The sequence below is a fragment of the Notolepis coatsorum genome (assembly GCF_963971535.1).
Source record: "Notolepis coatsorum genome assembly, chromosome: 6".
In the NCBI taxonomy this organism is placed as follows: Eukaryota; Metazoa; Chordata; class Actinopteri; order Aulopiformes; family Paralepididae; genus Notolepis; species Notolepis coatsorum.
Genome location: NC_140170.1, coordinates 177,259,747 through 177,285,773, shown reverse-complemented (window position 1 = coordinate 177,285,773; position 26,027 = coordinate 177,259,747). Strand labels below are relative to the sequence as shown.

The following is a 26,027-nucleotide window of genomic DNA, read 5'->3' as shown; positions in this document are numbered from 1 at the left end:
TCAGTAAAATTAGTAATCTAACTTGTTACTTTTTACAAGCCAGTAATCTGATTAGTTACTTTTCCAAGTGGCTGTGCGTTACTATCTCATAAGGCTGATGATAAGAGAGCCAGGGGTACAGTCAGCTAGACCGGAGATGGGACGTGCGCTCGTGCACGCACACACACATAACAAACTATAATACCATGTTTTATATTACACAACGGTTTTACAATTTTATTTTTAATTAAAATTATATTATACATTTTCTATTTTATTTAGTTTGGGAACCACTGTCCTAGAGTGCCTGAGCAGTGGACAGCTGTGACCTTATATGGCCCAAGAAAAAAACTGTTGTCATTCTTATGTTGTGGCAGCAGCAGGGGGGATGACGACGACTTCATATCAGTAAAGTAACTAGATTACTTTTTAAAGGAGTAATCAGTAACCAGATTATTATTACAAGTAATCTGTGGCATCACTGCCTGTCGGACACCAGAATAAGGTCTATAATAGTTTGGGTTGCGACTCTCGTGGGATCTCTTATTATCTGAAGATCAAACATTCTGCAGAAATTAACAAAGGCTTTAAAGATTGCAGTGTCTTTCTTGATAATGTCCGTGTTCAGATCTCCTAGAATGATAACTTCTGCCTTAGCAAAACCTTGACCGTTTGAACATACCTCTTCTAGTCGCTCATAGAAATGGTTTTGGTTGGGTGGACGATAACACGCTCCCAATAAAACAGGCTTACTCCTGGGAAGCGTAATATCCAACCACACCGCCTCAATCAACTCATTATTTAGGTCCGTTCTTACATTAAAATCTGCCTTAACATAAACAGACAACACCGCCTTTGCGGTTCCTATCTTTCCTAACAATACAATTTTCTATTTCAATTTCAATTTCGGAGTTATTAACTTATTGAGTCATCCAGCCAGGTTTCACTGCAGCAGATTATAGATACTTTACTCTGACTGGAGATAATCCGGAAATCATGAAGCTTGAGGAGAAGACTTCGAGTATTTATGTGTAGAAAATGAAGGCCCTTGGATTTGCAAAGCGGGTCTAGGATATTGGTGACAGACGGAAAATCACTGATGACAGGCGGGTTCAAAGGGGAGCCTGTGGGCCTGACGATACAGACACCCTCCTTTCAATCTCCCGGCACGTGGGATCCATACACGTTTGTTGCTAGGCACATAAGACCCTGTTGATATCAGTAATCAAATGTATTTTCTAAACCATTTGGAGCTGGGAGGCCACCAGTGTGATTTCGATGGCGCTGTGGTGTGCTACTTGAGCGCCCCTAACCCCATCCTTTTATTCACGTATCTTTTTAAGTTTATTTATGTATTTACAAAAATGTACAATGTGTACGTATTACATGTAATCTTTTTCTTTTGTTAGCTTTTAACAAACCTCGAGTTTCCCTGCTGGGGAAGAAACCTGGGACGCAAGTGCCTTTACCTCAAGACTACACCTTAACCAGCTACATTCAACTAACCATAATCCTAACCCCAATTTTCCATTTTAACCATAGCTGTTAAACATTCAAATGAATAATAGTATTGCAGTGTTTGCATCAGGGTGGGTGAGCACAATCATTGTTGGTTCAACTCCCGGTCTGGTGCTCGTCTTGGACTTTCGCCAATATGAAACGTAAATATATTACTTATGACTATAACAACGTACATTCTTCCTGTGGTCGATAAAGTACTTTAGAGACTCGCAATGTACTTTGGAACATTTCTTATGAATAAATAAACACAAATCAGCCATCACACAATGTTAACCCTGTACGCATTTATTGCATCATGTGACAAGATTCAATCATGTATGACGGCAACATTGGGGTTAATTTGTATTTTTAACAACATGATTTAACCGTTTACAAATGCGGCTTGTATCTAAACCACGCCCCCTATTCCATTTATGCCAGGTGACTGAAGAATACCATTGGCCAGAGGAAGCATTATAAAAACAGGTAAACAGACTGAAAAGGGACGCAGGGGGAAGCCATTAAACTGTTCCACACCGTCCCCGTGTTCTCAACTAGTGACGCAAAGCCCAAGGAAACTAAAGAACACATAACTCGTTTGTTTTTGTAAGAAAAAGAAATATGTAGTTTGGTGGTTTCTCGGAGAGCAGGGCATCTGTTCATTAAGACAAGAGAACAACGAACAACTCATTCTGTTGCTTCTCCACTCTAGTTAAGGAGGGGGGGACTACCAAAGCAGAGTTGATGAGAAAGAGGGAATGGTTTTTATAACAAGAGCAGCACCTTCAGAAGACACACAACAGCACTTGTTGATGTCACAGGGGGGGGCGTGTCACACAGGAGGACAGACAGAAAGGGAGGCGGGGAGAACATCTCAGTCAATCAACCGACCGATGGCAGTCAAAGTACCATGTGGTCTTGTGACAATTTAGACAAGTGCAATAATAATAAGTTATCCTGATCAAGTTGTACCACATTAAAAAAAGATAACATTTTGAGTGCTATTATAAGTGCCATTATTATTATCAACCACATTCAACCCCTGGCACTTATGAAGTAATAAACAGAAACTGGCCTTTAAATGAATTCAGTTCTGGATGTTATTGACTTGGAGTAATACTGAATATGTATCAGTTCTGGATGTTATTGACAGACTGAAGACAGTATTTGGCGATCAGATTTTTGGCAGCATTATCCAGTCCTAATGTTATACTGGCACCATCCAGGAACCATGTGACCAAGCTATCCATGTCTCCTCACACCGCTCCCCTCATCCTCCTCTTCCTCCTGCAGCCCGGTGGCCAGGGCAGGGGCTCAGTAGCGGTAGTGGTCTGGCTTGAAGGGTCCTTCACGGGGGAGACCCAGATACTTAGCCTGCTTCTCAGTCAGCTTGGACAGCTTCACACCCAGCTTGTCTAGATGGGCTGCTGCCACCTCCTCATCCAGCTATAGAGAGAGACAGAGAGACGAGATAGAGACGAGAGACAGAGACAAGAGAGACGAGAGATAGAGAGACGCACACAGAAAGAGAGAGAGACAGAGATAGAGAGAGAGAGACGGGGAACAGGTAAGTCATATAGACCGTTTCATCTTGACAACAGAAACATTCTAAATAGACCCAGGTTTACTTCCCGTTGCAATGTTGGCTAATAAACCAATAACTGACTGGATCCAAACTTGTTCCCTAGCAACAGAACTCTAGTGAAACGCTCTATATAATCCTGTAACTGGTTCTGAGGTTACAGTAATGTTCTGTTCAGTTCTGAGGTTACATTAATGTTCTGTTCTGAGGTTACATTAATGTTCTGTTCAGTACCACGGTTACAGTAATGTGCTGCTGTTCAGTACCAAGTTACATTAATGTTCTGTTCAGTTCTGAGTTTACAGTAATGTTCTGCTGTTCAGTTCTGAGGTTACAGTAATGTTCTGTTCAGTTCTGAGGTTACAGTAATGAGGTTACATTAATGTTCTGTTCAGTTCTGAGGTTACAGTAATGTTCTGCTGTTCAGTTCCGAGTTTACATTAATGTTCTGCTGTTCAGTTCCGAGTTTACATTAATGTTCTGCTGTTCAGTTTTGAGGTTACAGTAATATTCTGCTGTTCAGTTCTGAGGTTACATTAATGTTCTGCTGTTCAGTTCTGAGGTTACATTAATGTTCTGTTCAGTTCTGAGGTTACATTAATGTTCTGAGGTTACATTAATGTTCTGTTCAGTTCTGAGGTTACAGTAATGTTCTGCTGTTCAGTTCTGAGGTTACAGTAATGTTCTGCTGTTCAGTTCTGAGGTTCAGTAATGTTCTGCTGTTCAGTTCTGAGGTTACAGTAATGTTCTGCTGTTCAGTTCCGAGGTTACAGTAATGTTCTGCTGTTCAGTTCTGAGGTTACAGTAATGTTCTGCTGTTCAGTTCTGAGGTTCAGTAATGTTCTGCTGTTCAGTTCCGAGGTTACAGTAATGTTCTGCTGTTCAGTTATCGGGGGGGGGATCAAACTTGTGACCTTCTGATAACCAGACACTCTAGTCTCTCCATCCACCGGTACATACTGACATCAGTCAAACATTTCCATCCATCAATGCTACATTGTTCCTGGTTAGCGTGTTCTTTCAAAATCATCCTAGAGACTATGTTTGACTCAGTCAGGAAGTGATGTGTGGTTGTGTGTGTGTGACCTCTGACCTTCTTGGGCAGGAAGTAGACGCCCAGGGGGTATTTGGAGGTGTTCTTCCAGAGCTCAATCTGAGCCAGAACCTGAGGAGACAACGGACACGTGTCAGTTAACATGGACATAACAGACAAGAGAAATCACAGATGTTCAGACCACACAGTGCCAACAGTACCTGGTTGGTGAAGGAGTTGCTCATGACGAAGGAGGGGTGCCCCATCGCACAGCCCAGGTTCACCAGACGCCCCTCAGCCAGGATGATGATGTGACGACCACTCTTCATACGGAACCGATCCACCTGGAGGGAGAGAGAGGGGAGAGAGAGAATTAAAAAGAGGATCTTTGCGATGATTAAGAAACATGACTGTAAAGGCCATACGAGTGTTTTGGTTATTATTATTATTTCCAATAGAAGGATATGATTTATGGGAATGTTATGATTTATCTGTATAGCCAATTGAATGAATTCAGTGGTACTGTGGCTGGTCCGCCTGACAGGTGAACCAGTCACGGCGCAGCTGAGGACATAAATGAGTAATGGGAATCAGCTGGGGGGTGTAGACGAGGAAAGAGCATACAGTTTTCTGACCGCTTTGGATAGTCTTAGAAACGCTTTGAATTGAACCACGCTTATAGGAACGTTTTGGATCATATTCCATTTGATACTAATTGGAGGGCTTTAGACTTCAAATGACAAACTTTACTACAAATACTACACACCTCACTCACTACAACAAGTACTACAAACTTTATTTCACAACAACAACAACCTCTATTCTATGTTGAAGGAGGCAGGAAGGGCTTGTGGCTGCAGCGCTTCATCCTCTGACCCTGTTCAGCCCTTTCACCAAAACCCAACACTGACACGTGCCATGGTCATCATCCACTGTGTGTGTGTGTGTGCGCGCGCGTGTGTGTACCTGTGGCTTGATGTTGATCTTCTCTGCAGCGTTGGCGATGAGCCAGCTCATGTCGATCTCACAGTCAAAGTGTCCGATGTTGCACACAATGGAATCATCCTTCATCTGCTCAAAGTGCCTACACACAGAAAGAGAGAATGGCTTATAGCAGACTTAATGGTTTTAGATTATTTCAGCTAATTAAGTTAAATGTTTATCATCATCAACTATCCAGTTCGTTTTTATAGTGCAACATTTGGCATGTAGAGCGAGAGAGAGAGAAAGATCCATTTTCTAACTGGGTGGGTCTGAATCCATTTCATCTCAAGGATACCGAAATGTGTCACCGATTGATCCAACGTTAAATCGGTACTCTGTAGTACCGTTCGGTACCCAACCCTAGTGGCAAGACTGGATCATGCATTGGCCTGCATAGCTACAAGGTTATGAACAAGCAAATACACCACAATAATCCCAACAAATTAACTGCGTGTGCGTGTGTGTGCAAAACCTACTGTCCCAAAATGATGTCCTCACAGCCAGTGGTGGTAACGAAGATGTTCCCCTCCTTACAAGCTTCCTCCATAGTAGTTACCTCATAACCTAGAGAGACAGAGAGAGAGAGAGAGACAGAGTGAGAGAGAGACGGTGAGAAAGACAGGGCCGTGAATACCGGAGGAAATAATTTGCTGGTCAATAGTTGGTAGTTCGATTTATTAGGTAAAAATAGGAGATTTGACCCAATGAGCCCCTGGCGGGGGGGGGGGGGGGGGGGGGGGGGGGGGTGGTTGGGACAACATACAATTTCTACCATAACACCAACTAATAACTAGCATGTCCCCTCAGTGACCAGTCACCAACTGATAACTAGCATGTCCCCTCAGTGACCAGTCACCAACTAATAACTAGCATGTCCCCTCAGTGACCAGACACCAACTGATCACTAGCAGCGACCAGACACCCACCTTCCATGGCCGCCTGCAGAGCGTTGATGGGGTCAATCTCTGTGACGATGACTCTGGCTCCGAACCCTCGGAGGGCCTGGACGCAGCCCTTACCCACGTCACCATAGCCGGCCACCACGGCCACCTTACCGGCGATCATCACGTCTGTCGCACGCTTGATACCGTCGATCAGAGACTCCCTGCAGCCATACAGGTTGTCAAATTTACTCTGGGGACGGAGAGAGAGAGAATGGAAGGAGAGACGGAGAGGACGAATGAAGAGAGGAGGGAGAGATGTGGAGGAGGGAGAGACGGGACGGAAGAAGAGTGATGGAGGGAGAGACAGAGGACAGAGATGGAGGGAGACAGGACGGATGAAGAGATGGAGGGAGAGACAGGACGGATGAAGAGAGAGGAGGGGGATAGATGGAGGGAGAGACAGGACGGATGAAGAGAGAGGAGGGAGATAGATGGAGGGAGAGACAGGACGGATGAAGAGAAAGACAGGACGGATGGTGAGAGGAGGGAGGGAGAAAGGTGGAGAGAGAACACCGGCATTAGATTAGGGGTGCACCGATATATCGGTCGGGTATCGGTATCGGCCGATAAGTGCCTTGTTGACTGCTATCGGCCTATCGGCCGATAAGCTCAAATGTGCCGATAGCAGTCGCCGATAACTAACCATCCATTTGTGTAGCGTCAAGACAAAAAAAAAAAATTCACTCGCGACCTACCTGCACAACGCCCGCCGTCCGCCCCACACACACACAAGCTACTGCATCAAAGTTACTATTTATGATTAACAAGGCATTCGTTTTGTGGCATTAACGTTATATAGTTAGTGTTACACGGACAATAACATCAGCATATTATTATTACCCATAGCAGCAAGGCATTACTCCGAGTCCGTTCATAGCCGGGAGGCAGACGACTAACGTTACTGGTGAAAATGTGATTTACGTTGGAATACTCCTTTGCCAACTTGCTGTACTTTGCTTGCAGGTCTGCAGCCATTATTACTGGATTAAGAATAGCCCCAACTTTAGCCAACGTAACGTTATGGCTAAACCTTTAACATTAGTTAACCCTAGCTTTCGGTTAGCTGTTCAATGCTAATGTAATAACACAACCAAGCGAATCCATCAGAGCTCCCCATCAACACCGCTCTGTCGGGAGGATGGCATTTAAGAAAGTATCTGCTGTTAAAATGACACAAACATTCGTTTTGTGGCATTAACGTTATTATAGTTAGTTACACGTTCAATTACATCAGCATAGTATTTACCCGAAGATAGCAAGCAAGCCGTGCATAGCTCGGTTACATTCCGTTGCTCATTCCGTACCCAACTACACATTCTGCAATCTGTTAATAAAGTTTTCAACCAGACAAATGTATAGAAAGGCTTTGTTTTATTATAACATTTGTTGCAGTAAAATCATTGTGTCTCGTTTGGCCATCCTGTGGAGCGCGCTGGTCGGCGGGCACTGCCGGGCAGCTAACTTATTAGCTTGTTGTGGTTCTGAGTTTGACTCGCATTCTCACAAGCAGATCAATGGCGGCATGCCCCAAAGTAGAAAAATGAATATTCGCTTGGTGGTAAGCAGGAGGTGGGTGCTAGCGGTGTGGCGTAATTGGCCGAATCGACTGTCAATCAAAATGGTTCCATTGCATTGGTTGAAAGCTCTGGTTGAGAGAATAGTATCCCGCTGCAGGCCGCCAGAATGGTTCCATTGCATTGGTTGAAAGCTCTGGTTGAGAAAATAGTATCCCTCTGCAGGCCGCCAGACGATACTGGGAGAGGGATCAGTGATACCATAAACATATTTCTTGATGTTTCCTTTTTTAAGTAAGTAAAGAGGCCTACAAATACAAACACACATACAAATATACAGTAGTTTCATTAAAAAAATTAAAAAAAAATTAAAAAAAAAAAAAAAAAAATATTAAAAAAAATTAAAAATACTTATTTTTTGCCACAATTATCGGTATCGGTATCGGTATCGGCCGATTGTGTTAGTTGAACAATCGGTATCGGTATCGGTGGCCAATTTTCATATCGGTGCACCCCTACATTAGATACAGTTGTCAAACCTATTCTGGGGAAGGTGAGGAGAGAGAGAGAACTAATATTAGCTGCTGTTGTCAAAACTACTCTGTAGAGGGATGGAGACCGGGGGGGGGGGGGGGGGGAACTCTGATGGAGTCATGACAATCTAAGTTCTTCCTCTAGGGGTTGGCTTTGCTCGCTTCATATCACAGCCGGGCAAACAAACTTGGACCAAAACTTTAGATCTCCTGGGTGACAGTTCGTCATGGCGACAGTTCGTCATGGCGACTGCATCTTGATTAGGACGTTATTTTCACCCCAAGTCGCATTCGCTTCATCACGGCAAGTAAACAAGACAGACATTTTTAAGTTGGACCACTTCACGTCAAGTGTACTTTGACAAATAAGTGGCCCAGGTTTTATGTTCAGGTGATATAAAATATAATAATTTCAGTCCATGTTCATTTGCCCAACTGTGATATGAAGCAAGCAAAGCATAGTAATGCATAAACAGCGAGGAACCAGCAAGGGGTCATGAATGTGTCCAGCTCAATTGAAAAGTTTACCAAGTGGCCTCCCTCGCCAGCCTGCCGGTGACTCGTATATATACCTGGTAAATAAATACCACATCTCTGACGTGACAGAGACGAGTGGTTACCTTGGTGACGGAGTCGTTGACATTGATGGCTGGGATCTTCAGGTCCCCGCTCTTCAGCATCTTGTACAGGTTGTGAACCCCAGTGGTGGTCTCCTCAGACACACCGCGGATACCTGGTCAGGTGAACAGATGCACACAACAGTTAGCTCCAACCAAGTCCTCTGATTGGACAAGAGGCATTCCACGAGTGCCGATATTCAGTATAACAGCACCGGGACATATGTACAGGCACAGGTGTTCTATTAATAACTGTTCATTTCACATTGGTTCAGTGCCGTGCGCTCCCCCCCCCCCTTTGGTTACTTGTAGAAGATGACAAAAAGGCAGCCTTCGGTCAAGAAGGTAAAACAAATTCAGCCGTCCAGCGGTAACATGTGTAGACCTGTACAAAGTGATCTGTTTTCGCTCAACTAATACATGGTGATTGTAGAAATGTTTTATAAAAACAACAGTCAAAGTCGTGCTGTTATATATTTTATATCCAGTTTAAATCACCTGTACATTACTATTGCACTTTACCGTTAGATTTGCACTCTGGTTGGATGCCAAACTTATTTTTGTTGTACTGTACTTGTGCTGTATGACAATAAATTTGAATCTAATCTAATCAGCTTGTGATTTTTTACAGCATAGAGTACTGGAAGCAGCCATGATGTGGTTCTATATGAACCCATAGACTGAGTAATGCCTCCACCTAGTGGACAACACTGGCTACTACACTCCAGTGCCAACTAGCTAGAAATAATGGTTCAATGCTTCCTACTATAAACATCTAAACTAAATTTTTTATAAAACAGCTTTGCAGCTAGAGGCAATAAACAAACTATTCCCATGGAAACGTCCTTCTGGGCTATGGGAGCTAGAAACTACGTTGGTGAATCAAAAATACTAAAAAAATTTTAATAGAAAATCAATCAAATAAATAATAGACTCTGGTCAGGGCCTGTGGTTCATGCATACTGCATCTAAAACTATTCTAAACGTAGTCTTGAGAGAATAAACTGATCTGGTAGGTTTAGATGATTTAGCCAAACTCTACTAACAAATCACAGAAAGATGTGGAATAAAAGTATTGCTTTTCCCCCTAAGAAATATTGATTCATGAATTTATCATTTAATAAGTGTTTGCGGGTCCAAAAATTAACATCGTCGTTTACATTGTTGCAGGAATGTATCCCCTCCCTACTTCCCATTTCCCCACGTGGAATACACCCGAATGGATAAATCAATAGAACATGAATGGGGATCTTGTGGATTTTACCACTCCAGAGGGGAAAGATTAACCAGCCAGTAGTTTAGGGTACTTGGTATGTACTAACCAGCTAGTAGTTTAGGGTACTTGGTGTGTACTAACCAGCTAGTAGTTTGGGGTACTTTGCGTGTACTAACCAGCTAGTAGTTTAGGGTAGTTTGCGTGTACTTACCAGCCAGTAGTTTGGGGTACTTGGTGTGAACCATGTTGGTCAGATCTCCGCCATCGTCCAGGATCATGTTGAGAGGCTTTCCGTCTCTGAAGTAAATGGTCTGGTCAATACACCAGACGTACTCCTCATCGGTCATTCCCTTCCACGCATAGACTATACACACACACAGGAATGAAGGGTCAGGAAAACAACAGAGGTCTTGCACAGAATTCTTGTGTCATTCCCCTTCTTCCAGTATGGTTGGTCGTAGCCATTGGTAACTACTTTCAAAAGAATATACCTCATTCCTATGCAGTGGTAGAGCAAGTAAAAATCACTGGAAAAGCATGATATTACTGTTTCACTGATTTATTTACAAGATCCAGTAATAAGACACCAAAGTATTGTATTTTTGTTGATATACTCTTCATATATGGGTAATATGTAAGTAACAAATTGTAAAGCGCTTTGGATAAAAGCGCTATATAAAAAAGCAGCCATTTACCATTTATATATAAAACGCATAGCAACCAGTGTTTTGCACATAGCAACCATTGTTTCTTCCAAAATGGCCACCGTTTGACGGCATTATAGATTGTATATTTGTGAATAGATTTTTAATCTCAGAAGATAGAATCTCTTGTGGGTCACCCCTATTGTAAACACCAACTGGCAAGTCAAGCAGACAGACTGTGCATTTTGACACCAAATAATGATCATTCGTTTCCCTTTTCATACAGTTTCACTTGACCGATAACTGGAGTCGTGCTTTGGACTCAAATATCCCGCATTTCACAAGAAACCAAACATTATAAACACAAGCTTGATCCCCTTGGGGAAATTCTGGTTGAGAACCACTGGATTAGTTGAACAGACCCAGACAGACAGAAAGACTATACCTGGGACGCCAGTCTTAGCAATGGCAGAGGCAGCATGGTCCTGAGTGGAGAATATGTTACAGCTGGACCACTGGACCTAGAGAGAGAGACACTAACTTTTAACACCTTTATTGCACAAAAGATAGAAATAAAAATAATCTAATTAAAACAAGTACAGCCAATACCCCTCTACTTAAAGGGATAGTTCAGATTTTTGGACATTAGGTTGTATGGAACAGGGAGCGCATCACACAACCTGTGTTCCAACATGCATCAAGTATGGAAATACTAGAGGAGCAGTGATTTTAGCTTCCAGTGACTGAAGCCGTTGCCTTTTCTTACTCTCTGCATTGCTTTTATTCTGTCAATGTTATGCTAATTTCATGCCCATAAAGTTGCTGTGAAGCACTTTGGGCTACAATTCTTGTATGAAAGATGCTATACAAATAACAGTTTATTATTATAATCATCAACTCCAACCCCTCTTAACATACAGAAAGAGGAAGGGCTGTGATGGAATATCATGCAATATAACTATGATAGTTATATTTTTGCAATTAATCCACAGTTCACATGAGTGCTGCAGAGTGGGGGGCGACCTGTATCCGTTATGCCCCTAGAATCGGTTGAACTTGTGGAGCATTGTGGTGGAATACACTTCATGCTGAAAGCTTCATTTTATACCCTTCACGGAAGGGAGGGAGTTGAGGGATCAAGGGAATGGAAACACTCCCGTCCTTCACAAAAGTACTTGGAACCTAATCCTACTTTGTTTGGCAGCCATTCTTTCATCCTGGCATTGTGGGCAACTAACCGCCTCGGCCAATCCTTCATACCAGCGGCCACGAGGCTCCACAACAGTGGGCAGGGGCCGCTGCCAAACATCCAACTACTAGGACCCTTCATCACAATGAATAATACACAGAATTATATTACATATAGCAAGTTGGTAGATGTAACTGAGGGGTACAATTCCCTGACTGTATTGTTAGATATGGTATTTAATACCACTACCTCTTGTACTTTAACTTCTGGCCATCCAGTACATGATATAAGTATGATGAACACTTTCCCACCTGATGAAACGAATCCACACAAATGTACAAATCGAAGGTTTAATATAGCAAAAGGTATATACAACGTTCACTTGTTTGAATGATTATGATTTGATTATGATTTGAAATATGCACTTGTATGGCAAATGAGTATTCGTAGGTAAATCAACATTGAATGTCCAATCTCTGGTTACGCAGGGAGTAAGTATACAACCTGGATATTTAGGAAACTATAGCGATGGTACTTAAATGATTATAGCTGGATACACTAAGGGGGGGGGGGGGGTCCCGCTGGTTGTAAGACAGGAGGGGGGGGTTAGAGAAGCCGGGGGCGGTATCCCATCTGGCCGACGGTTTCTTGGGAGAATTCAAAGTCTTGAACACGGTGCCCACAGAACCTCGGTCCGCAGACGAATACAGCTGGACCCTCTGGTGGACGGTAGCTGCCGGTCCACAACGGAGAGACGTGAGGCAACCTCACTGGTGTAGAGCGCCGTCTCACCTGGAGTCCTCTCCGGGGGGTAGTTCCAACACTCCGCAGTGTTGGCCTTTATCCATGGAATAATCAAAGCACCCAAAGCATAATCCAAGCCGTGGAAGGCTCGCCGTCGTCCGGGTAGAGTAATCCAATATACAGGTCCAGTCGCCCTGGCCCGGAGCTCCTCGGATGCAAGCACCACTAGGGGTCTGCCCAGCCTGGTTAAGCGTCCAGATAACGTCAGGAACGATGGGGGTACTGATAACTTTAGAACTCTAACCGAACGATGCACCATACATAAATAGACTATTATTAGCTTAATAGAATACGTCCAACTCGACGGTATAGTGCCAAACTATGACTATTCAACTATTAATCTACACGATATCTCAATGCCTATTCCGAGGCCAAGTAGGCCTTACTACACCACACGTGCGTCGTGGGGAGGCTTCGCGTCTGTCACTCTGTTGGAGGGTAAAGAACTGGACTAAAAGAAAGTTCTACTTTACTTGCGCCATGTATATATGCGCTATGAACAAATGGTACCATTCGTATTTCGCCCGACATATTCCTGCGCGGAACCGGGGCTTGCCACGACATGTTGGGCGGCACGATTGAACTTGGACCTAGGGGTATGGCAACCTGGCGCCAGGTTCTCGTCCAATGGTAGAATGAAACTATTATGGGCTGTTTAGTAGACTAAAGGGATATTCAGTGCATATTGTACAAGGAATATACAGGGGATATCAAACGATATACAAATACAATTAAATATATATAAATAAATATATATATTCGGTTTAATCTGATCCTTCACAACAGTAGACTTTTTTTAGATTATATATATTAGATCAGATTAGCATTATGGCACCTTATGTGTATACTGTATACTTACTTCATCAGAGCATATATTTAGATATATATTGTAACTATATTTATTGTAAGGCAAAATATAACTGAGGACATACATACTCATCTTGCACCTTGTTGCCCATCATGTCCAGAGTAAATTATATTGTTTACACCGCCTATTTTTAATGTACTATAATTCTATGACCTGCATCATGTTTTCTACTACTTGTACCCCCCCCCCCCCTGCTTGCTGCTATGATGCCTGAATTGCCCCAAGGGGATCAATAAAGGAATATCTTATCTCATCTTAGGGAAGAATTTCATTTAACACTATTCCCTTCCTACAATGCACTGCCCTCTCACTCTTTAAAGGGGTTCGAAGTCGGGTACATTCGGTGAACTCCTGGTTAATACCGGGCCACAACCAGTTCGAACAGACCACGGTACATATCAGCCGACTTGATAACAGCCTGGCCTTGGTGTCGAGCGAGGTTATGTCAACAGACACTAAACACACTGCAGGAAATGTTCATAGTCTACGTAGTCGTGGCTCAAAAATATGTCCCAACTAGGCATTTCTACACAGAGGTTACGCTTCAACAGAAACAAGAAAAATCCATAATGGTTATTTTTTATTTCTTGTTTTCAAATAACAAACTTCTTCTCCCTCCAATATGAGACTGTTCAAGGGATTATCTTTGCAGCAGTTCTGGAGGAAACCCGACTTCTCTCTGGGATGCCCTGCCCTCCTACCTCTCTGGGATGCCCTGCCCTCCTACCTCTCTGGGATGCCCTCCCCAGCCACATCTGCAACACCAACAGCCTGCAGTCCTTTAAAGCCCTCGAAATCCACCTTTCCACTATTGCTTTTGACCCAGTCGTTTTGTGCCGTTTCCATCCCAAAATGTAAAGCATCTTGTGAAAAGCACTATATAAATGCATAATCATCATTTTCATATAAAAAGCATACTTTGGCATATTTTCTGTGCTAGCAGAACTGGCATTACGTGGTTCCTCATCTGATCTCATGTTGGTGACCGGTCTCCTTCTGTTAAATTATCTCTAACCCGTGTTCCTCAAGCTTCCTCTTCTCAATCTGCTTGCTGTTACACGTACACAGGAAGTGGGAAATTAACGAGGTTTTAACCCCGCATCATCCAGGTGTGATCTAACCAAACACTGCAGTGGGAAACTAAATTAAACCTGGTCATCTGGTCCTGCTGCTGCTATGACCCCAGGCAGGGATCAGGACTGCTTCCTGTACTAAACACCCGTTGACTGGGTGGCCAGTGGGTGGATGGATGGTTAACTTACTTACTGACTGGGACATCATACATTACATAGAGCAGGCCTGTACGCTGCGACGAGATCGTCGCAAATTCCCCCCCTAATTTGGCCGGTGCGAATGAAAAATTATATCTACTCGCAAGCTTGCGAATAGTGATTTCACCCCTTCATTCGCATTTCACTACACTAACATTAGCCTACAACCAGGGCTGTACAGGCGACATAATGTTGCGGTTGTAATTTCATTAGACAGACCAGCGCGGACATTTAATAACATGCAATTTAATTGACACGAGCAATGGGCTAACGTTAGCTGGTGGTCCCGAGTGAAGCAGGGACGGTGGAAAAGTGAGGAAAGGGGGTGGGTTATATTGACAAGTGACAACGCTTGACAACAGAAGTTTAAACATAACTTCATATTTATTAGTTATTCGTTTCTGTATATCATCGACCACTGTGACTTTCCATCTCCGTGTTAGACTCTTCCTGTTTACATTCGAGTGTGACGTCATCACCTACGGCAGCTTAGACGATCAAAACGCGAACCTAGAACAAAACCCGGGGGGGGGGGGGGGGCTGGCTCTCTTGTGCGTTCTCGCCCCCTCTCTCTCTCTCGCTCTCTCTCTACATTCAATGATTTAAAGTAGCCAAACGTTACAGACAGTATAAATACTAACTGGATAGTTGATGATAAACATTTAATTTCATTATCTGAAATATTCTAAAATCATTAAGTCTGCTATAAGCCATTATCCCTTTGTGTGTAATTATTATTTTCTCACAGTAGTATATATATATATATGTGTGTGTGTGTTTGGCTAAAGTGGATAGAAAACACAGTACTGTGCAAAAAAAGGGCACCCAAGAGTTTTTATATAAATAGTCTTAGATGTAAATAATTTTTTTTATTAGTGTGTCAGTAGACTACTCTTAGTACATTTTCATTAAATTATTTTTTAAAGCATCTTCATGGTTTAATAATGCAAACATATGTTGCAGGGACTTATTATAATCATCATATTGGCGTGACTGTATGCATCAAAGGGTTAAATCAAGCATTTTTAAGTGCTTTAGGAAATGTCAAAATATTGCGATATATATTGTGTATCGTGATATGGCCAAAAAATATCGCAATATCATTTAGAGGCCATATCGCCCAGCCCTACTATAATGGTAAAATAGTTATTTAAAAATGTGCCCCTAAAAAATATTATTTGCCCCTAAATTTCTCATTTAGGGGCAAGTGTGCCCCTAGTGAAAAAGCTTAGCGTACAGCCCTGTAGAGGCCACTCTGGTATTCCTTTTTGTATTATTTCAGTGCAAATTAAACTAACCCTAAACTCTGAGGACTCTTTATGGATCAAACTAAACCTCAGCTCTCTTTATGGATTAAACTAAACCTCAGCTCTGACTCTTTATGGATTAAACTAAACCTCAGCTCTGACTCTTTATGGATTAAACTAAACCTCATCTCTGAGGTCTCTTTATGGATTAAACTAAACCTCAGCTCTGACTCTTTATGGATTAAACTAAACCTCAGCTCTGAGGTCTCTTTATGGATTAAACTAAACCTCAGCTCTGTCTCTTTATGGATTAAACTAAACCTCAGCTCTGAGGTCTCTTTATGGATTAAACTAAACCTCAGCTCTGACTCTTTATGGATTAAACTAAACCTCAGCTCTGAGGTCTCTTTATGGATTAAACTAAACCTCAGCTCTGACTCTTTATGGATTAAACTAAACCTCAGCTCTGACTCTTTATGGATTAAACTAAACCTCAGCTCCGAGGTCTCTTTATGGATTAAACTAAACCTCAGCTCTGACTCTTTATGGATTAAACTAAACCTCAGCTCTGACTCTTTATGGATTAAACTAAACCTCAGCTCTTTATGTTAAAAGCCAAAAAGATCCTGCTGGTGGGAAAACAAAACTACAAAAATCACACATCGGACATAGAAATACATAACTTATAAACTCATGAAATAGATCAACTTAAATAAAATTATAAACTCTTGTAAAATAAGTAGATAAATATCTCCCAAAAAAATTTCTAAACTTAAAAACATCAATTCTAAACAAAAAACAAACAAGTAAAATGATACTCTTGTAAAATCAACGCATTAAAATGATGACCACTAATAGAACACTGACCTCGGCTCCCAGGACGGTCAGGGTCTCGATGAGCACTGCGGTCTGCAGGGTCATGTGCAGGCAGCCAGCGATGCGAGCTCCAGTCAGAGGCTTGGACTCGCCGTACATCTCCCTCATCTTCATCAGGCCCGGCATCTCATTCTCCGCTATGTGGATGGCTTTGCGCCCCCATTCAGCCAGGCTGATGTCAGCTACAACACAGATACAAACAGAGCCATCAGAAAACTACAACAGTATCAGATCATGTGTCAGATGGAGGAATAAGGAGGGGGGGGGGGGGTATTAGGGGATATGATTCCAGCTATGTAGCCTAATGATCCTAGTCAGAAATTTTGATGTCAGCTGGAGGAGAGGGAGGAGAGAAGAGGATGGAGAGGAAAGAAAGGGGAGAGGACAGAGGAGGGGAAGAAGACAGATAAGAGAAGATACAAACAGGAACAGATCCAAAAAGCTATGAAAACGTGTTTAATGAATGAATGGCTGCATTTATAGTGATTTTCTACTATAAAGAAAGCACTTTACAAACCCTCAACACTGGCACCATTCAAACTAGGGCCCTATGGAATCCACGAGCACGGAGTCAGAGGATTTCACGGAATTTAGATATTAACACGGAATTCTGAATTATCACAGAATTCGCTTAGATTATACATAAAATCAAGCGCCTGTCCCATCTCTGGTCTTTGGAAAGACCAGATGAGAGGTCGGAGGAGTTTGATAGTATTTACTGAGGATGGCCAGATAATGTTGATATTTCAACTTAAAAAAAGAATTATTCATGTATAACAATGGTGATGTCAGCCAGAGATGGGGAGAAGCATGAACCTTTAAAGGACATCTCTTTGAAAGAAATTACATTTAATTTTTTTTCTGATTTATTATATTATTAAAAGGAAAAAAATATTAAAATCAGAGAAATCTGAAAATGGGAAAAGATCAAACGGATTTCACAAACAGATGGGCCCTAATTCAAACCCATCAGTCTAGCCTTGATGAAACTATTAAAAACGATCCTGTTTAGCCCTGATTAAACTATTAAAAACTATCCTGTTTAGCCCTGATGAAACTATTAAAAACTATCCGTTTAGCCCTGATGAAACTATTAAAAACTAGCCCCAATAAAACTATTCAAACCCTTGACTCCGACAGGCTATGGCTGCCAACAGGTTATTACTAGTCAAACGTGATACCAAGCCAAGGTATTGCCTTTCCTCTTGATCCAGCCTACATGTGGGTGAAATAGGGGGCGGGACATGTTGTGATAGTGGATGCAAACAGGGTCTTAATTGCCACAGGCTCAGAGTACCATGCTCTGCTAAACCCATGACATGGTCAACAAGCACATAGTGACTATGTTTAGGCATGTTATTATATTGAAACCGTGAAAACAGTAAAAAATAATAAAAATATATAGTCATGAAGACAGTGTCCTGGTAACGGATCTAGAATCAGTCATATTTGTGTAATAGCGCACGCAAACATATTATAGGCCCACAAAGTCAGGCTCCCATTCATTGCCATGATCTGTGCATCCCTACCCAACCCCAAACCAGCGCTGGCCTGAGGATTCAGAGGTCTCATAACATCCAAATCCCGCCCCCCAAGGTAGCAAACCGCAGGCCGACTGCAAACACAGTGAGGCTAACCGCACTGAACTGGCCCCGTCCCAAAGAACTAGCCAGACTGAACTGGCCCCGTCCTGAAGAACTAGCCAGACTTAGATCAGGGAGCCAAGTTCACCGGGACACAATCCTGACCTCAGGTGACTCTACCCACTGAGGCTAATGAAGACAGTATGGTTCCGATTCAGAACATGAAGATAACTCATAGGGCTGGCCCAGACCTGGCACCAACGTTACAGAGTTAGCAGGAGATCACGTTAGCGGTGTCAGCAGTTACTAGGTTAGAAGGAGATCAGGTTAGTAGTGTCAGCAGTTACTAGGTTAGCAGATGATCAGGTTAGTAGTGTCAGCAGTTACTAGGTTAGCAGATGATCAGGTTAGTAGTGTCAGCAGTTACTAGGTTAGAAGGAGATCAGGTTAGTAGTGTCAGCAGTTACTAGGTTAGCAGATGATCAGGTTAGTAGTGTCAGCAGTTACTAGGTTAGAAGGAGATCAGGTTAGTGGCGTCAGAACTCTGCAGTTATGATGGCTCAGTGGGGCACATCCTAGACTCAGGAGGAATTCTACACCCTTGGCATTCAGATCAGAACAACTGGAATAACCAGTACCCTGGCAATGATATTGACTTTCTTTTAACAGACAATGAAGTGAACCAACCAACTCCCTGGTATGGTTGGAGCCCGGAGGTAAGAAATTAACTTAGCCATAAGTCAGGAGTGAATGAATGATGCAACAGACCTAAAGGATATTTTAATGGGCGACAGATGGACTTCTCACTCAGCGTAAATGTGTGCGTCAATGAGCGACTGACTAACTGACTGACCTAGAGTCTGACCGGCTGCTTCACCAAATGCAATGACTGTCCAGGACCATCTTGGTGATGGTGCAGAGACAAATCCATGACGTAAAAGTTCCAACAGTGTGTGCAGTGCACAGGGACAGTGGCACAAACAATAGACCGTAAACTCGCGGCCCAGATACAGCACTTTTTTTACTTTTCTACGGCCCGCAAGAGGCTGCCTGCAAATCTAGCCTGTTAGGTCTTGCTCTACCTCCTGAGCCACTGTTACCCTAACCTTACAACAGGCTCAGGCAACAGTTACACATATGCACGCTCAATTAACCAGTGAGTGAGTTTAGGCTATGGGATAAACTAGGGCTGGGCAATATGGTCAAAATATCACATCATGGCATTAGGGCTGAGTGGTATTACCAAATACACATATATCACACTATCACATCATTTATCTTTTTAATGATAAAATGTATACAATCTTTTTTACACCAGTGCACGAATACCACATTCTCCATGGTGTCGGACGTCTCAACATGTTTGTCTTTGTTGTATCATAGCGTCAACATGCGATTGGTAGTTTTTTTTTTATCCACTTTTTCTCCCATTTTCTATATCTTTTCTCCCATCCCAATTTCGTATCATCCAATTCAACCCTCCCCTGTCACGAACGCTGTTTCTTGCCTCCCACAAGCCGGCTGCAATGTGGACTAAGTCATACATAGCACAAGTCCCCTCCGGTACTTGAGGTAACAGCAGTCGCATCTTTTCACCTGCGCAGCTCGATCTCTCAGTGGAGAGGAGTAACGCGTGGGAGGCTCACGCTGCCCCCGACACTTCCTGATTCTACTGCGCAGGGCGGGGCCGCAGGCGCACCAACCGACCTGTAGGAGTCGCTGTCCACAACACCCGATCCCCACCCATCAGTTTCCCACCCCCTAATACGGCCAATGTGTATTAGTACGGACGACCAGCTAAACTGAAAGCAAATGTGGAGCGCTGGGCTCGAACAGGCAAGCCCAGCGTCTCCAGATTTCGTGGCGAGCGTCTTGCCCACTACGCCACATAGCCGCCCCGCGATTGGTCGTTTTGTTATACATAGCATCAACATGTGATTGGTCTTTATACATAGCATTAACATATCTAACATAACGATATGGGCTAAATGAGGTTGGCCGGGATCAGACTACATGATATTTTTGTCTTTCACGATGGTCACCATGTCAGATTAGGTTGTCATAGCATCGTAAAACCTTATGGCATGAAGTTCTCCAGGATATTGGGGGAGGAGGGGGTTGGTTTGGACTTCTCATTTTGAGAAAGCAGACTCAGGAACAGCTTCTCAGCTGTCATCTCCCTGAACTCTGTGCCATGATGACCATATTATATACATATACACACATATTTGTCTGAATAATATACCTGCTGCATATAATCATTCCATATACCACCCATTTATACACTAAACTCAGTACTACTCATTTATATATTTTATACCCAGTTTAATTACCTGTACATTGTATATTACGGTTACATTTGCACTCTGGTTGGATGCCAAATATTTTTGTTGTACAGTACTTGTTAGGGGTGCACCGATATATCGGTCGGGTATCGGTATCGGCCGATAAGTGCCTTGTTGACTGCTATCGGCCTATCGGCCGATAAGCTCAAATGTGCCGATAGCAGTCGCCGATAACTAACCATCCATTTGTGTAGCGTCAAAAGGCAAAAGAAAAAATTCACTCGCGTCCCCCCCACACACACACAAGCTACTGCATCAAAGTTACTATTTATGATTAACAAGGCATTCGTTTTGTGGCATTAACGTTATATAGTTAGTGTTACACGGACAATAACATCAGCATATTATTATTACCCATAGCAGCAAGGCATTACTCCGAGTCCGTTCATAGCCGGGAGGCAGAAGACTAACGTTACTGGTGAAAATGTGATTTACGTTGGAATACTCCTTTGCCAACTTGCTGTACTTTGCTTGCAGGTCTGCAGCCATTATTACTGGATTAAGAATAGCCCCAACTTTAGCCAACGTAACGTTATGGCTAAACCTTTAACTAGGGATGCTCGATATTGGCTTTTTTACCGATACCGATATTCCGATATTGTCCAACTCCAATTTCCGATACCGATACCGATATCAACCGATACCGATATATGCAGGGTTTCCCCCCCAAAAAACGGAATAATTTCAGGTAACTAATAATTTCACTGGATGCATTCAAAAGGCTTTCTAAATGTAAGCATTATCTGTGCAAAATATGATCATTAAAAAAGTAAAAATGAACATTTTAAACCAACATGCATACTTTTGACAATAAATAAAATAAGAATTGGTTCTTACTTGCTTGCCTGGGTAAATAAAGGTTAAATAAATGTTAAAAAAAAAAAAAAAAAAAAATTGTTATTGTTTTTTTTTTTTTTTTTACCGATACCGATATTTTCCGATATCACATTTTACTGCCGATATCGGCCGATAATATCGGTCGGCCGATAATATCGGACATCCCTACCTTTAACATTAGTTAACCCTAGCTTTCGGTTAGCTGTTCAATGTTAATAACACAACCAAGCGAATCCATCAGAGCTCCCCATCAACACCGCTCTGTCGGGAGGATGGCATTTAAGAAAGTATCTGCTGTTAAAATGACACAAACATTCGTTTTGTGGCATTAATGTTATTATAGTTAGTTACACGTTCAATTACATCAGCATAGTATTTACCCGAAGATAGCAAGCAAGCCGTGCATAGCTCGGTTACATTCCGTTGCTCATTCCGTACCCAACTACACATTCTGCAATCTGTTAATAAAGTTTTCAACCAGACAAATGTATAGAAAGGCTTTGTTTTATTATAAAATTTGTTGCAGTAAAATCATTGTGTCTCGTTTGGCCATCCTGTGGAGCGCGCTGGTCGGCGGGCACTGCCGGGCAGCTAACGTATTAGCTTGTTGTGGTTCTAAGTTTGACTCGCATTCTCGCAAGCAGAAGCAGATCAATGGCGGCATGCCCCGAAGTAGAAAAATGAATAAACGCTTGGTGGTAAGCAGGAGGTGGGTGCTAGCGGTGTGGCGTAATTGGCTGAATCGACTGTCAATCAAAATGGTTCCATTGCATTGGTTGAAAGCTCTGGTTGAGAGAATAGTATCCCGCTGCAGGCCGCCAGAATGGTTCCATTGCATTGGTTGAAAGCTCTGGTTGAGAAAATAGTATCCCTCTGCAGGCCGCCAGACGATACTGGGAGAGGGATCAGTGATACCATAAACATATTTCTTGATGTTTCCTTTTTTAAGTAAGTAAAGATGCCTACAAATACAAACACACATACAAATATACAGTAGTTTCATTAAAAAAATTAAAAAAAATTAAAAAAAAAAATTAAAAAAAAATTAAAAAAAATTAAAAATACTTATTTTTTGCCACAATTATCGGTATCGGTATCAGTATCGGCCGATTGTGTTAGTTGAACAATCGGTATCGGTATCGGTGGCCAATTTTCATATCGGTGCACCCCTAGTACTTGTGCTGTATAATGACAATACATTTGAATCTAAATAGTCATAGAACAAGTGGCAGGAATTGTCACTCGAATAAAAAAAGGTAAAACATTCTAGACTTTTGGTTAGAGTGTCATGCGATGTCCCAGACACCACATCAGTTCTTTGATAATGTCACACACTACAAGAGGTAAAGACACCACATCAGTTATTTGATGATGTCACACACTACAAGAGGTAAAGACACCACATCACTGTTATTTGATGATGTCACACTACAAGAGGTAAATACACCACATCAGTTCTTTGATGATGTCGCACTACAAGAGGTAAATACACCAGTTCTTTGATGATGTCACACTACAAGAGGTAAAGACACCACAGTTATTTGATGATGTCACACACTACAAAAGGTAAAGACGCCCGTTCGTCATTCATAAATTGGACACGACACTGGAAATATGTCGGCCACAACTAAAAATAGTGTCAAGATCTGTCAGAATGTGTGTGTCCTGATCCTGGCAGATTCATAATGTGGGTGAACTCTTGGGTTTATGGCCTGTCCCTCGTTGAACTCTGACACCGACCGTAGTGCTATAGACTTTGACCCTGCAGCTGTCTGTTACACCATCACTCTCTCCACTAAACCCCTCCTCCTCACAGATGTCTCACTGTGGCAATGCAACTGACATTTTTTTTAAATTATGAAATATGTCAGTGACAGACAGAAGTCTGTTAAAGGCCTTGATAGAAGTCAGTTAGAGACCTTGATGGAAGTTAGTGGATGATTTTTCACATTGAACATGGCTGATGGTGGGTGGGGAAACCAGTGTCTCTCCACTAGGGTTGATCCCCAGTTAGTACAGTTTATCTGCATGTCGTGCATAAATGTTACGATGAATTGAAAATGGGGGACCCTGATGTAAACAAGACGAAAGTCTCTCTGGTCTGCATCCCCTTAACAATTGTGTGTATTGAGCCGTACTGTATTGTACCCATTCTGCAATCTGTTAATAAAATGTTCAATCAATCAATTCTCATTCGGGATCACGCGTGAGAAGGTTGAATGTTCTGACGGAGTGAGACCTTGGCTTTTGTGTATTGAGCCGTACTGTGTTGTACCCATTCTGCAATCTGTTAAAGTTTTCAATCAATTAATCAATCGGTGATTGGCCAGTTTGGCCTCGTCAACCATTCTTTATTTTGTCCAGATAAAGAAATGAGCAGGATCAGGAACTATTAGTATTAGTGGACTATGAATTTATTCAGAGACTGAGCTTGTGGAGGCTAAACATGCCTGCCTGACCACCTCCAACACAAACCCGACATTTCTGGGTTAATTTGTACCAAAAATTTAACCGTGGTTATAATTAAACTAAACAGGAGGTCTAGCAGAGCAGGGATGCTATTGCAATGTTTTTGTTTTTCTCTCCTGAATGTAATGCACTGCAGTTGCCTTTTTAAACGAGACAAGAGTGAGTCTAGGACGTCTGTTGAACAGTGTATTTGCATTGATTTGGTGCTCTAATGTAAAGTTATTATCAACATGTTCTGCAAAAGTCTCAACTGTTGCATAGCTCAGTTAAGGAAAATATTGGAAACATTGCACTTTCCAAACGACTTGAATAACATTATATCAATATATATATTCAATATTGCAACCGAGGTAGTGTAATAATAAAGCCAAAAACGTAATGCATTAGTTTTCACCAGATTCAAACTGAGAACAACATCTTCCTGGGATGCAGACTCATTACAAACATACTGGCACTACTATAATCATGATCCACAGGTACAGAGAAAACTAAGTTGCAGAAACACTGACAGTAAGTAAGCAGTCTAGCCAGCCTAATTACTGGGAACAGACTGTTCTTTTTAATGTATTATTACCCCGGTAGCTAACCAGACTTAAACAGGATTAATGCTACACAGCTCAGAATGAATTGATCAAACAACTTTAAACTAAAGCCTTTCAATTCCTAAACATGTCAAAAGAACACCACGGTAAGGTTAGCAGGGTTTAGTGCACCACGTGGTGCAGCTCTCGGCGGCAGCCGGCAGTAGTACACTATGGATTATTAACAGTCTGCGCCTGTCACTCAAAAAAACACAAATCTGGCGGCGAGAGGTTCTGTGGGAATTGTAGTTTTCAAAACAAGCCTCGGCCGTTAACCGCGGCTGACCGCGCTCCCTAGAAAAGACTACAAAGACCAGCGTGTCGCAAGTTTGACGTCTTTCCGAATGAAAACCCATGCTCGTGCTGGGAGAGAGAGAGAGCGAGGCTTACATTGTCGATTCATTCTGAAATGTTGATTACAAACTCTCGAGTAAAAACCGTTAAGCAAGTATGAAATCACCTGCAACCAACTGAAACGAGAATAAACTACATATATATGTCCACATATATAATGTAGCTAGTATTACTAGTAGTAATATACAACAGACAAACGAGACTTGTTTTACCGGTAACAACACTACACGCGTTAAATAAAAACGTTAGCTTACTCAAACCATACCCCGTTATACAGATATGAACACACTTAGAAGAAGCATGCACGATGTACGAAATACGAATATAACATAATACTGACCGACTTTGAAGGGAAGTTTCTCAGACATCTTGTGTTGTTTTGTTGTGTAGCCTGGCTAAAGAACAGGGGCAGAGAGGGAGGGACGCGATGATTCTAACTCATTTTATTCCACCAGACTGCTCCGTCTGATTCATTATTCATGAGCCGGGGGTGCCAATCAAACTCTCTTCTCGACTCTCATTGGCTAAGAGAGTTCCTGCCCCAAAGGAGAGGGTTATGGTTGGCCGAGGCGGGATAGGGGAGGGGCAACCAATGACAGGTCGAGATATACAGTGGGTGTGTTGAGTGTAGTCCTAGTGTGTGTGTTTTGTTGTGTAGTTGGAACAAGTTTTTTCTAGTCTCTCTGGGATTCCCCCCCACCCCATAGGAGAACTAATCAAACATAGACTATTATAACAGTTGAGTACCCTCCCACTCCCACTGCCTACACCCAGTCTAGGCTCTCTTGCCCATAATGTACAAACTCTGACATATGTTGACTATACTCAACATATGATAGCCATGTACAATAATACTATCATACTGTATATATACCGTATATAAAATATATACCGTATATCAAATCTATAACTTTGGGCTGCTATTCTTGTAAAACATAATTAAACTGTACATACATCAGTTTAGCATGTGTTACTCAGTAGCTTGTTATACATATCACTTAATCACTTGTTTATGTTTATGTGTATGTTTATGTTTATTTAGGATCCCCATTAGTCG

At 42.3% G+C, this 26,027-nt stretch overlaps 1 protein-coding gene across 1 annotated transcript; it reads right to left on the bottom strand.

The window, feature by feature from the left end:
• Positions 1-1,783: 1,783 nt before the first annotated feature.
• On the bottom strand, positions 1,784-25,427 carry ahcy (adenosylhomocysteinase). Its single transcript, XM_084317791.1, has 11 exons — positions 25,311-25,427; positions 16,793-16,983; positions 10,992-11,067; positions 10,114-10,266; positions 8,690-8,802; positions 6,005-6,212; positions 5,555-5,642; positions 5,061-5,178; positions 4,316-4,438; positions 4,155-4,226; positions 1,784-2,925 (listed from the first exon to the last, which is right to left on the bottom strand). Exons 1-11 carry the CDS (start codon positions 25,336-25,338, stop codon positions 2,794-2,796), a joined length of 1,302 nt encoding a protein of 433 aa, XP_084173917.1. The 5' UTR covers positions 25,339-25,427; the 3' UTR covers positions 1,784-2,793.
• Positions 25,428-26,027: the final 600 nt, after the last annotated feature.